Below are 12,766 nucleotides of genomic sequence, written 5' to 3'. Positions count from 1 at the left end.
ATACTTTTGAACACAGTGCAGTTGATGGGTCAGTTTGGGCTGATGATTTGTGATGGGTCAACTTGGGCTAGCCCAAATCAGCCCATCTTCAAAATCACTCTAGCCCAAACCCATTAAAGCCTGGGTGGGTTGGATGGGTCAAATGGTTTGGGCTAGTTTTGCCACCCCTACCTAAAACGCAAGGTCTGTCTAGTTAAATAATTAATATACAGAATTTGCAGATTAGCTATTCCTGTCCCTCGGGGTCTGGTTAAAGATGGGCAGGAGCTGTTTCAACTTGCACTTTGACAATACCTGGCTACGTGGAGTAGACCTCACTTTCTCCTGACTTTTCTTTTGTCGTAAACGCTTTGATGGCATCTAGAAGCAGTAAGCTTGTAAACCACATCAAACAGGCACGTGTTTTTCTTGTGCAACTATAGCTGTGACCAGGTGTATTCCCTTTGTCTGCGTGTTGATTAAATTTAATTTAGATTTTAAAATCCGCCAGAGTCTGAAACAGATCCTCTTAGTATGAGGATCACCAAGAAGTAGATATTATATCAGATAACAACTGCTGCTTGATACAACTGAAATCAAACTTTTCTTTAATAGTTAAGTGAACATTATATTAAAAAATAGAGCACCCTAGCAGAAAGATATTAGCCCTTTGCCCACTACTTTTTTTTCCCAATTTCAATTGTCACATGTTTGCACTTGTAAATTAGCAAATAAAACTTTGCCTTCCGAAATAGACAGCATAAGCAAGATAAAATGGCAACAAGGTCACCCTATTGCGTCCTCCCTCATCTTTCCTTTTTGCCAGCTAAACTAATCAACTCTTAAAGCTCTCGGGTTACATTAAGTCTACCTCATTTCAAAAGACTCATTTCATTTACTGGATTTCTATTTATATGGTTCTCCCCTGTAGGAGACACAACTTAGTTCACTACATAGAAATTTTATATTAATATGTTTACCTTAATGAGTAACCCATATCGATTTGCAACTAAGTAGCCTACTCATAATTACTTGCTGAAAGACAACATGCATCAAGCAGAGTATCAATTAACGATGGTGGTTCCTAACTTAGCACTGCCATTGGTGGAAGATTAATTTTTTTCCTTGATTGGTAATGCAAGTTTGAAAATTTGGAGCAACAGAAAGTAAATTGTCTGCCCTAGGATCACGAAACCGTACCAATCTACGAAACAAGTAGGTCCAAGTGAGATAATGCACTGCGTCCTCTTTATGAGAGATTGTTCCCGTAACAATCTCAGCGTTGAAGTGGTCATGCAATTGCTCTCTCAGGCTACTTTCTACTGGGAATGGTTCATATAGAAACTGCAAAAGGAGAGTATAATATGTTGGGCAATAAAATACAATAGACTAGTCACTTAAATAATTGAAAGAAAGGAAAAAGCAACAGTATAGTCAAGATGAAGTGTTCAAGGAAAAGAAATATAGATCACCTTCTTATAAAAGCTCTTCTTGGGTTCATGAACAAGAATAACAGCTTTCCCATGTTGATCATATTGTGGACGACCAGCTCGACCCATCATTTGTAATATATCAGTGATTGGGAAATCAACATATCTTTTTGCCTTCCCATCATAATACTCTGTTCCCTGCAGAAGGATCTATATATTTTAAACACCAAAGATGATGTGTATCCTGAGGACGCATGATGAAGTTTGACAGACATCAAGAAACATAAAAACACAGTATCTGCTATGATGAGCAGATTAAACTCATCGAAGGAACACAAGGCGAAGAAATATATGTATTTAGTTTAGTTTTTGAGAGAAATGAAGAATTGAAAATTTACCTACGGCAACAAAACGACAAATAGAAGAGTTTTACAAAAGAATACCCCAAATGATCCGCATAAATCAGAGAGATAAACCACTTGAGTTTTAACGACATCACACTAAAGAAAAGCAAAAGAAAGAGCACTCCTGAAGAAGATTTGGGGGCAAAGTTGATTTTGGAGTATTTTCCAAACATAAATAATAAACGGGGAAAACGATATAGGAACTTCAAATAATCTTCAAAATTTAGTTAGAATAATAACATCAAAGGGACTCAATTTGTTAGTAAGAAATGGCCTAAAGCAAATTTTAAAACCAGTAAAATGTCATGTGATCCAGTTATATGGTAAGAGTGATGAAATAAAGCTGAAAAACGAAGATGACAACAAGCCCATGATATGTGTGCATTCCAACGGGAGATGATATTATGCCATTCCTGTATTTGACCCAATTCTGGAAAGTGGATAAGACGACATACAGACACGTACCTTAATAATAACCAAATGTGCAGGAAGGTTCACACCCCATGCTAACGTACTTGTACAAACCAACACCTAAAAGATGCAACCAAAATGACTCAGAATAATTTCCAATTTCAGCATATTATTGCTCCTATAGATCTATAAACTTGAGGATGATATAGTTACCTGGATCTTGTTGTTTGCAAACAGTTCCTCAACCAATGATCTGTCTTTATCATTCAGCCCGGCGTGATGTAACCCAATTCCAAATTGTAAGGTGTGCTTCAAGTTCTGGTCCGTGACTTGAGAAAGAACCATCTGAAGTGAATCTTCTGGCATGCTTATGAACTGCCTCGAGTACTCATCTGAAGCTGCAAACTTTGAGATCAGGAAAAAACGTGACAGATTAGTTACCATCACTATGAGATAGAAATATTTAGATCGACACAGTTTGATTTTTTATCTCACCTGAATAAGGTCCAGTGCTGTAAGCCTTGTTTGGCGACGAGACGAGACAAAGATCAGAACAGGTTTTGTTGGTGAATGGGTACATATAGCAGCATATGCGGGCTTGTTCATACTATTCATCCTCGGGCAGTAAAACTTCCCAGGATATCCCTGTTAAAGGAAATAATTTATAAATCAAGATAATAGCATAATACTATAGGTATTTATATTTTAGTCAACTTTGATGATGATGGCACTTGGGCAGCTTATAATCAACAGCTTCACTTACCTGAATATGAACTTCAAGAGGAACAGGCCTCACACTTGGCTTGAAATTGAAGAGGCCAGTTTCATCGACACCCAACCAATCAGCCAAATTACTGGGTTCAAAGATGAATGTAAGAATGTTATTTAAAAATTAACAACATCAAAGTTTGTAATCTTGCCTACAGAGCAAAAACTCCACAAAACCAAGTAGCATGTTTGCACACAAGACAAGAGCAAGAAATATAGATCCAATGAAACACATACTGTGCATTTGCTAATGCTGTCGACAGACCAACAAACCGAACTGGACGCTCTGTTTGAGAAGATATGTATCTCATCCTTGAGACAATAACCTATAATCAGAAAATATAGCATTAGAGATGATCAAGAGATTACGATATAATCAATGAATCAAGGACCATGCAAGGGTGAAGAGAATGGGAGATATTCAGTGACAACTGTGTACCTCAAGTATGGGTCCTCGATCAGCTCCAAGTAAATGAATCTCATCCAAAATCATAAGTCCAACCTATAGATGTAGGTTTTAACATTTGATTGTAATTTTGATATTACGTACAAATAGCTAAAAAATAAAAGCAAAAGAATAAAAAATGAATGAGATATTGCACCTTAGTGACATAGCTTCGACTGTGCCAATTGCGACTGATACCATCCCACTTTTCGGGAGTGGAGATTATGATGTCTGCTGACAAGAGAGCCATTAGATCCGGGGTGTAGTCACCAGTCATTTCAACCTGCTCAAGATATTTGAATCAGCAGTGATAGCACATCTATGTGACATAAAAATAAAGCCCAAACAAAAGAAACTTCACACACCATCTTCTTTCCAAGTTTGGAAACAAGACCCTTTCTCCAGTCCGTCATTCTCTCCCGTACAATAGCCTTTAAAGGTGCTATATAGATAACCTGCAGAAGGAAAATCCTTAAAATATCATAAGCAATTACGAAGTCGAGATACACGTATAATGATGGGGAATCTTAAAAAGACAAAACTAAATACGTAATTTCCCAATAATCTGAATCAGCACATAATATTGTCTTCTTCTTTTTTTATAAATTCAACAAAAAGTCTTTTTTTTTTTTTTTTGGATAAGGTAACAAAAAGATAAAGCAATTAACTGGTCAGAATCAGGAATTAAAATCCCAAAACGTTACCAAGGGGATAATAAAGTGCCTAATATCCCCTATGGGATAAATTTGGTATCTTTACATCCTAACCAAGGAGGATAAAGTTTGTAAAGAAATGGATTGTGGGCCTAACTCAACCCCAAAAGCTAGCTTAAGAGGTGAGGATTGCCCAAGCCTTATTAAAAGACCACTCATCCATTGAAGGACCAATGTGGGACTCTTCACACCACCACCACCACCACCCTGCTCCAGCATGGGCAATTCTCCAACATAGGGAAACAAGAATTGAAACGGGTCCTGCTCTAATACCATGTAAAGAAATGGATCTTGGGCCTAACTCAACCCTAAAAGCTAGCTCAAGGGATGAGGACCGCCTAAGCCATATTAAAGAGACCACCCATCCCTTGAAAGACAGATGTGGCACTCTTCACGAAGTTGATCCACATTTTTTGCCGTACCTCCCATCTGAGTACATCTAAAGCATGAGAGAGACATCTCTCTGGAGTTACTTGTGAAATTGAAATAGTTAAAAGGTCTTGGGCTGTACGGTCACCTAAATCTCATCAACCACTAACATCCTATACCAACTAGACATAGGAGGAGGCGATATCCTTCTTTTGTCTGTATTTACAGCTCATGTAACCATTACAGTATGGGGCAGTGTAGGCTCGCAAGTCAAAGTTCTTACAATTAATCAATGCAAGACTCTTCTTATTCTTAAAACCCCTAATGGTTTTTCCCAGAACAGAAAACTCAACACTAATTGCTCAACCCACAAAAAAAACTTATCTAAAAGGGCATTAAAAAAATGTCAAGATCTGATCTAGTGAAGTAGATTGCAGCAAAAACACAGTGACACGAGAAAAAAGACTGACATCAAATTTGCACAGAAAAAGCACACCTAAAATCACCTCTGGTTCCATATCCAAGAACCCAGATCTCATCCAGATCATAATGAATTGAAGAGCATAAGGCATGGCACGTGAGTATCATTTTGAAGATCTGATAGTAAGTATTAAATCTATCCCCTCAATAAGTTTAGCTTTAAAATGAACTGGAGGAATAAATACATCCTCACACAATTTGAGAAGTGTCATTGCTTCTAACACTTTCTTATTGAAAAATGTAAAGGACTATTCAAGGTCGGTTAAAAAGTGAAATCTATATCCCGAGGGAAATTGGATGTGGGAAAAACATACTAAAATAAAAAAACTGATAAAACAAGTGACTATCCATGTGGAAGCATTTAGAAAAACAAATTGCAACAAAGTACCTTCATATCGGGCTGTGTATTAAATAAATGGAGCATAGCAAGCTCAGCTGATATCGTCTTCCCACTTCCAGTCGGAGCTCCTAAGAGGATATTTTTGTCTGTGTGATACAGCACATGAAAAGCCTGCCAAAATTGATTTAAGCTACTGCTGATATTGAGCTATAATCGAATTTAAGAAAACAAAAGAACTAGACATCCACCTGTGTTTGTATAGGATTGAAGTGTGAAAATTTATACAAGGCCTCAAAAGTTCCATTGCCGAGTGCAGTCACAGGAAGGGGTTTTAAATCTAGAAGCTCAGTGTGGGATGTTCGAGCCTGAAGAATCATTCATTCAAGTCAAAGAAAACCAACACTCAAAATTCAAACTTTAGGACGTATTGCAGATATTCAACAATATAGAGATGAATTCAACTTGATAAAACAACCTCTGGAAGAGTAAGATTGTGGAGAGTTATAGTGTACAAAGCGCCTGCATGTAGCCACGAATCAGAAACAGCACGAATGTAGTACTGCGGAGGATGTGGCTCAAAGATTGGCAAAGTAAAGGATAGTTTCTGTGGATCCGCTCTGGCCATCTTCTTTGTGAGGGTGAAGAGCTCTGAATGGTAAATGTGGTCATTTTCAGAATCCTAAGGCAGATATTTTAGACAAATGTGTTAGTAAGATAAACTAGTAAAATATTGACCGACAATTTCCTAGCTATCTCATAAGATCAAAATGGCTTAAAGTGAGAATTCCTTCCCACTAAGAGTTTCACTTGGTACGTTTGTCGTATATTCAAGAAAAAACAAGACTTACATGTGCCAACTTGATGTGATGGAAACAGTTACAATGAAGGTTTAAAAATTCAAAGGCAAACATTGAGCATAATCTACAATATTAGGTTTTGATTACCATGTCAATTGAAGAGGCATTAATCTGGACATCAATTGCTCAACACCTATATCCATCAAAGCATAAGATAAGTGAACAAGTGGGTACCTCAACCAGAATCCACCAGCGCAGTGCAGTGCCATGAATTCGATCCTTCCAAACAAACTGAGGAGCTATCACCAAATCAACCTAATAAAGGAGCTTCATGATAATCTCCCTTTGCATTTGATAAATATAGAAGGAAAAGATAGATGATTTTTCCATCTCATTCTGAGTTTTTCTTCTTTGACCGGCCAGTGGCCGCAGGTGTTAATAGTATAGTTGCATAAGTAGAAGTGGCCCCAAAGGTAGGAGTTTTTAAGTATTGAGGAATTTGCACTGTTTAGTTTTTTTTTTTTTTTTTTTTTTTTTTTTTTTACCCTATTGCTCATATGGTATTGACAAGTACTAAAATGTGGCAGGGAAAAGTTTCTTTTAGTAAAATGGATACCTCTATTTAGATTGTCCAAGAAGGAAATTGGAAGTTAAATTGGGATAAAGGGAGTAAATTTCAGGTAAAACAAGAGGGAAAAAGCGAGTGCAGAAATGTACGCACCTTCAGAACCGTTCTAGTGATTGGACTTACTGTAGCAGCCAACTGGACTGATGGGAAATACCCCAGACATTGCTTAATAACCTGGAATTTTGAAAACATTTCTTAAACTGAAGGTCAAAAGGTAAGCCTCAGAACCAAAAACCTGTAAAAAATTATTTACCTTTCCTCCAGGTGCATAACGAATCAAAGCTCCGATATCTTTCTCTTGTAACTCTTGTAAATGATCCAAATCCGCCTCCTTGTCTTCAAGCTTCCTCAATATCTGAAACACCAGTTCTTAATTAACACACATAAACTAGTTGAAATTTAATTTAACAGAAAGTCATTTATAGAGAACTAACTTCTGAAGAAATGTCTCTGTCAAACTGTCTAAGAGGATGTAGATGGGGCCATATTTTGCGATCTACAGCCTTGCAATAGTCTAACATAAGAGCAGACATCTCACACCACCCTCTACGCAGACAAATCTCAAAAAGGGCCCGCATGATACGAGCCAAGCTTGCACTTATATAAGCCGCATCAGAGATCAGTGAAAACGTGTCAATTGATCCTCGAGAGATGTACAACTGCAAGATACAATCAACGTGTTAAAACACTATATGTTGAGAAGCCACACAGTTTCTAATGGACAAAAAGAGTAAACCAAGACCTGAATAAGAATTGAAACTTTTCCATGTTTGTTAGATGGGCCACCCTTGACTTCCAATGGACAATATGTGCGAGCCAACGTCTCAAGCTCATTTTGTTCCTCGTCTCGGACCACAATATTTTCAAATTCCGAAGAATGAGCTACCATATTTATCAACTAATATCCAGAGAAAAAAAATAGATGTCAGAGAAAGCACAACAAAAAACAATGGACAGCAAAGCTTAGCACACATATGCATGGAAGTCATGACTATTAAATGAAAGTATTTTGTGACACAGACACAGACAATCAAAAAACATAACAAAGAGGACCATAACTTAGAAGATGGAAAACTCAAATAGTTGGCAACTTACACTACATAAGTGTAATACGCAACCAGTAAAGTTATGCTTTAGCTAGAGATAAGTGAACAATCGCTTCCGTCCTATTTACAGGAGATAGGTTAGTGTTTAGTACACTAAGAAGAAACTTCACTTACTTTTAAGGTTAATTGCCCTTAGAACAGAAGTTCTTCTAAATATTCAAGTTCATTATGGATTTTCTTCATCAGATGTGACAGATGATGCAACGAATTTAAGTTGGACATTGTGCTGATGCATGGATTATACTAGTAAACTAGTAAATAGAATGTGCAAAACAATCTGAAACAACCAAAAAAGAGGAAAAGTGTCACATAAAATGTAATAGAGGATCATTGTCTATCTGACAAGCAGCAATGTTCTGTATCTTTTTGAATAATTTCCTCAATATTCCCGGGCTTTATCGTATCAGTTTGGGAATGATTTACATTATCACTTCCAAAACAGAACTGACTCAAAATTACTCCGATATCCCTAAGAATTTATCAGTTATAAAAGACAAAAGTTTCAATGACAATTATTATGTTCAGATCAGCTCCTTTTCTATCTTCAAAGACCACTAGTTCCAATTTTTGGAGCACATTTAATACAATAGATACAAGGAATTAACTATATGTGGTAAAACGGTTCTCCAGTACTGAGAAATTGTTGTACAAACAAAGAGTCAGCAGTGGTCTTAAGAACAATTTGTAGCTGACATTTTTCCCTGTAGACAAGTCCATTCTCACTAACATAGGATCATAAACAAAAAGTGGCAAAAAAGTAACTGAACAAAGCAAATTGTGTGATCCATTAAGTGAAAGAGATGGCAAACAAAACAAAATACCTCGCTTTCATTCATATGGCGTGACAACATTTCATTGTAAGTTTCAACACTAGTATAATGGATATAAAAGTGGCTTGCAATACGCCCAAGCTCAGTGCAGTAGAAGTTCCCACTTTTCTCATCAAAACGCATCATTTTTGCTTTGTCAAGTGCACGAGCAGCATCACTTATAAGATCTCTTTGTTTTAAGCTTAATGATGGATCTGCCATTACCTGCAAAAGAGAAAAGACAGCTTCAGCTGAAGTTTGAGCACAATATTGTTTAACTGCTTCCCGGAACCTCTTGCAAAAAAAAGTACCTCAAACTGACTTTATCTTGAAATATTAACAATATATGATTTACACACTTATCAATGCCATTTAGTGACAATTGAAGCTGTATTCAAGAAAAGACAACAAGAGAACCTCGGGGGTAATCTTGACACCCAACGGTGCATCACCTATATACTAAAGAGCTAAAGATCTTTGGCGGTCAAGCAAGACTTGTTCATCTGCGATACTTCTTCAAACCAACAGATATATCGATCAAGCTCCCATTTCCTCAAAATTACAAATGCACGTATCTAATAATCCTCCATCCCATTTATCTTTATACAGCACATTAAATCCACCTACATAGAAATTTCATTTCCCAAGCATTCAACTCCTCAATCTCCCTCCATCCCCATAAAGAAAAGGAATTAAAATTAAACAAGAGAAGTTTCATACTATTCAATGTTCAAATGAACAAAATGAATGTAATGCAAGGCCTTGCACCTGGACAACACATGATTTAGCACAAAATAATCTATTGGCTTTTCGTCCACTAGTCCCCAAAAGGATTTATAGTAGTACATGACAACTTTGAATCCATTAGTTTATCGTTTTCTTGTTGGTCTCGTACTTTTTTAACTATGAAAGGGAAGGAATACATGGATTACAGTGTCCTGATAACAATAAACAAATCAAACGTTTATGTTTAAGATGATGTACGACCAAGATAAAAGAAAATATACCTCATCCCATCCGATACCATAGGCCAAAGGATTCATCTTCATCCTAATGAAAAGGTAAGTGTAACCAAGCCAAGCACAAGCTTCCTTAACATTTGTTACAGTACCTAGTACCACCTCAGCATTTAGATTATCTTTCAAGGAATTGATGAACTGCAAGATAACAAGTTCAGAAAGAGAGTCAATGAACAGAATCCTTAAAGAATGTTTAATACAGAGATTAAAAATTGCAAAGAACTGTGAATTTCCAATACCCTCTTTTTTCAAGTGAAGCTGATCGGTTACAAAAAAAAAAAAAAAAAAAAAAATTGTCCAAAGGGACTTGGATATCTTATATGGGCAGAATATCATTCAAACTGATGGCAATTTACAAAAGACAGAAATGAATAACCTCATTTTATTTTTTTACTAGAGAAGTAAAATGAGTAACATCTACTAATTGTCTATGAGAGCTTCAAAGAAATCGTGTGGATGGTAGAAAAGCTTCAACATTTTACATAGCATGCTTTCTTTTAAGATGTAACTTTTTTTACATAACCATGCTATTGTCTACAACAGTTAAAGGAGGAATGTATTCAGAAAAATATTTAAAGCTAGCCCTGCATATAGGAAACAAATAGACAACTAGAGGTCTAATATTGGCATAGAATAAGCATTCTACCTGACTTTCTATAGGAAGTTGACTTGTCAATAGACGTAAATAATAAGCCAACTTGTCATGTGAAGTGATTATAATGCCTTCACCACTTTTATCAAACTGAGGTCTTCCAGCACGTCCGAAGATCTACCAGGGAAGAACATTACACAACAGCTCAATAAATGAGAGCCGATCAACATTACTAACTGAATAAAAGTAACAACACGAAGAAGATCAAGTCTCACTTGCATAACATCTAGCATACCCAGATCTCGCCATCCACCAGCCTTTGGATCATATATTTGAGTTCCCTGGAGAGATGAAATGTTAAAGCATTACTCAAAACACGACAGGTTTACCATGCAAAAGAATATATCATGTGAAAAAGCTGCAAACTAACTTACAAATAAAATGAAAAGCCTCAATGAATAGAGTTGCATTCAACTAAGTTTAGCACACGAGTTACATATATAGTACATGTTTCAGACCAAACTAGGGGCCAAGCACCATGAGTTTTTGTTAGCAAGAGGTTTTCTGTGAAATTTCAGACAATTAACGATTAAAGCATAACGGAAAATACGATTTGAAGGATAACACTCTCAATGGAGTGCCTAGTTATTCCAGAATGTTGCATCACATTTCTACCATGAGCTGGGTTCTATCAGATGCAAAGTCCAAGGCCTTAAAAGACACGATTCAAATGGAAACATTAACAATATGGTTGAGCTCAGTTAGCATAACACCAATATCATATTAGAATCATCAGAAAATGATCAACATCTTTCCTTTGATCAGTTCACATGAAGGTGGCCTTTTTCAATACCAAGATTACGCTATTTTATAGTGAACCATGCAATGAAGCAAGGGCAAAACATGGGAGGTTAGGAATGAAATCGATTCAAGTTAAAAATATATCTGTTAGTTTCAAATTGAACTGGTAAGGCCGTAATGTTTGAACAAAAAACTTTTGGACAAGTTCTCAAGCCCAACCTCAGCCCTGATTAAAGACACACAAAGACGCAAAAAGAAAATGAAACAAAACCAAGAAAACCAGAAAAGGTACCAAAAGATCTTCATGGACATTGAAATACTAAGTTTCAAATTAGGACAACAAAGTCTCTAAACAGAAGTAATCAACTTGATTTTCGTTATCCTATAATTAACTGCCGGCTTATTTCACCATATATGGTTAGAATTTGATTCTTCCAATGTGCTATATATTAGAGCTCAGCTTAAACAGTAAATGCATGTTCATGGAATTGTAATAAAGGTATAGATAATTCTTCATACTTGATAACTAAATTCTACAGAAACGTAATGCAGAATGATCCAGTTCAGCTCAATCTAAATCAAACCCAAATCAGGTACCAGACTCGAGCTCAAACTATTCATTTAACGCTTGGATACATGGCAGTCAAGTCAAAAGGAAAATGCAATGCATACAATTAAAACTGCTGCAAGCTTCCCCTAATTTTATTTCTTAACATGCTTCAAGTTACACCTAAGAATCCCTTAAAGAATACACATGAATCAGGAACAAGCATTTCACAAACCTTAATCACAACTGTGTGAGCAGGCAAATTGACTCCCCATGCCAAAGTTGCTGTGCAAACAAGGACCTAGAATGACCAGAGTTTTTTAAAGTTAAAAGAAAAACCATAAAAAGATTGAAAAAATGTCAGCGAATAACTGGAAAAGCAAACAACCCAACCTTCAAAAGTCCCTGAGAGAAAAGTCTTTCTGTTAGGTTTCTGTCAGCACGTAACATTCCAGCATGATGAATGCCAATCCCATGTTCAAACAGTTGGACGACCTCCTTATTTCTGGACTTGAGAACTTCCCTCTGAAATGCATAAATGGAATGACCTAAGAAAAAGATGTCATAATAAGGATGTCAAGAAAATATAAAATTACAGGACAATAGAATTGCTTGCCTTTAAAATCTCATATTGAGGATGCTCGTCATTTGCGAACAGATCAGACTCTGTACTTTTACCAGACAATTCAACCTGTTGATATGAATATAAAATCTTTTAAGTGCAACTTTATAATATAATATATACTTCTACTCATGTTTCTAAGTCAGCTTGATATATATGGAGAAAGAGAATGTTTACGTTAAGTCATATTATGAGAAGTTGTCGACAATGGAGAAGGTGCCCTTCCCACATAACTCTATTGGAATCCTTAAGGTACCCAGAAAAATGTGTTTTTCACAAAACAAATGGCTAGCAATGGACGGCCGAGAATTTAAGGGAGAGGAAGCTCATTTCTGTCAGTTGGAGTTTTTATGTGCAAGGACGCGAAGATGTCGACCATCTCCTTCTATATTGCCGGTAGTATCGAGGTTATGTCGACCATCTTCCTTTATATCATTCTTTATAATTTCTAACTCTACCAAGCCCACCACCCTCTCCGTTGCCGGCATGATATAGTTACTAAAGCT

The 12,766-nt window shown here is 36.5% G+C and overlaps 2 protein-coding genes across 5 annotated transcripts in view; one reads left to right on the top strand and one right to left on the bottom strand.

Moving 5' to 3' along the window:
* Positions 1-12,766, top strand: part of LOC132052368 (protein CANDIDATE G-PROTEIN COUPLED RECEPTOR 2-like) — a 49,923-nt gene that overhangs the window by 13,895 nt on the left and 23,262 nt on the right. The gene's annotated exons all lie outside the window — the stretch shown is intronic.
* LOC132052363 (DExH-box ATP-dependent RNA helicase DExH14) overlaps positions 1-12,766 on the bottom strand; it is a 35,042-nt gene that overhangs the window by 8,829 nt on the left and 13,447 nt on the right. For 2 of the 4 annotated variants that reach the window (XR_009413979.1, XR_009413980.1), the window contains exons 16-41: positions 12,255-12,329; positions 12,032-12,163; positions 11,874-11,939; positions 10,566-10,631; positions 10,345-10,467; positions 9,687-9,836; positions 8,692-8,904; positions 7,507-7,662; positions 7,199-7,423; positions 7,018-7,119; positions 6,858-6,938; positions 6,371-6,451; positions 5,815-6,018; positions 5,588-5,704; positions 5,388-5,510; positions 3,803-3,892; positions 3,595-3,720; positions 3,432-3,494; positions 3,230-3,318; positions 2,988-3,078; positions 2,720-2,869; positions 2,438-2,629; positions 2,279-2,344; positions 1,452-1,607; positions 1,180-1,323; positions 295-447 (exon numbers count right to left, since the gene is read on the bottom strand). Coding sequence is in view for 2 of the 4 variants with exons in the window: in XM_059443868.1 (XP_059299851.1) it covers positions 1,180-1,323; positions 1,452-1,607; positions 2,279-2,344; positions 2,438-2,629; positions 2,720-2,869; positions 2,988-3,078; positions 3,230-3,318; positions 3,432-3,494; positions 3,595-3,720; positions 3,803-3,892; positions 5,388-5,510; positions 5,588-5,704; positions 5,815-6,018; positions 6,371-6,451; positions 6,858-6,938; positions 7,018-7,119; positions 7,199-7,423; positions 7,507-7,662; positions 8,692-8,904; positions 9,687-9,836; positions 10,345-10,467; positions 10,566-10,631; positions 11,874-11,939; positions 12,032-12,163; positions 12,255-12,329 (3,081 nt within the window). In the remaining 2 variants the exon portion in view is untranslated. The remainder of the gene's footprint in view (positions 1-294; positions 448-1,179; positions 1,324-1,451; positions 1,608-2,278; positions 2,345-2,437; positions 2,630-2,719; positions 2,870-2,987; positions 3,079-3,229; positions 3,319-3,431; positions 3,495-3,594; positions 3,721-3,802; positions 3,893-5,387; positions 5,511-5,587; positions 5,705-5,814; positions 6,019-6,370; positions 6,452-6,857; positions 6,939-7,017; positions 7,120-7,198; positions 7,424-7,506; positions 7,663-8,691; positions 8,905-9,686; positions 9,837-10,344; positions 10,468-10,565; positions 10,632-11,873; positions 11,940-12,031; positions 12,164-12,254; positions 12,330-12,766) is intronic. The other 2 variants (XM_059443868.1, XM_059443869.1) reach the window with 1 other exon arrangement.

This window comes from Lycium ferocissimum, chromosome 4 (assembly GCF_029784015.1).
Source record: "Lycium ferocissimum isolate CSIRO_LF1 chromosome 4, AGI_CSIRO_Lferr_CH_V1, whole genome shotgun sequence".
NCBI classification, from domain to species: domain Eukaryota; kingdom Viridiplantae; phylum Streptophyta; class Magnoliopsida; order Solanales; family Solanaceae; genus Lycium; species Lycium ferocissimum.
The sequence above is the reverse complement of the archived record's forward strand: the minus strand, read 5'-3'. Positions and strand labels throughout refer to the sequence as shown.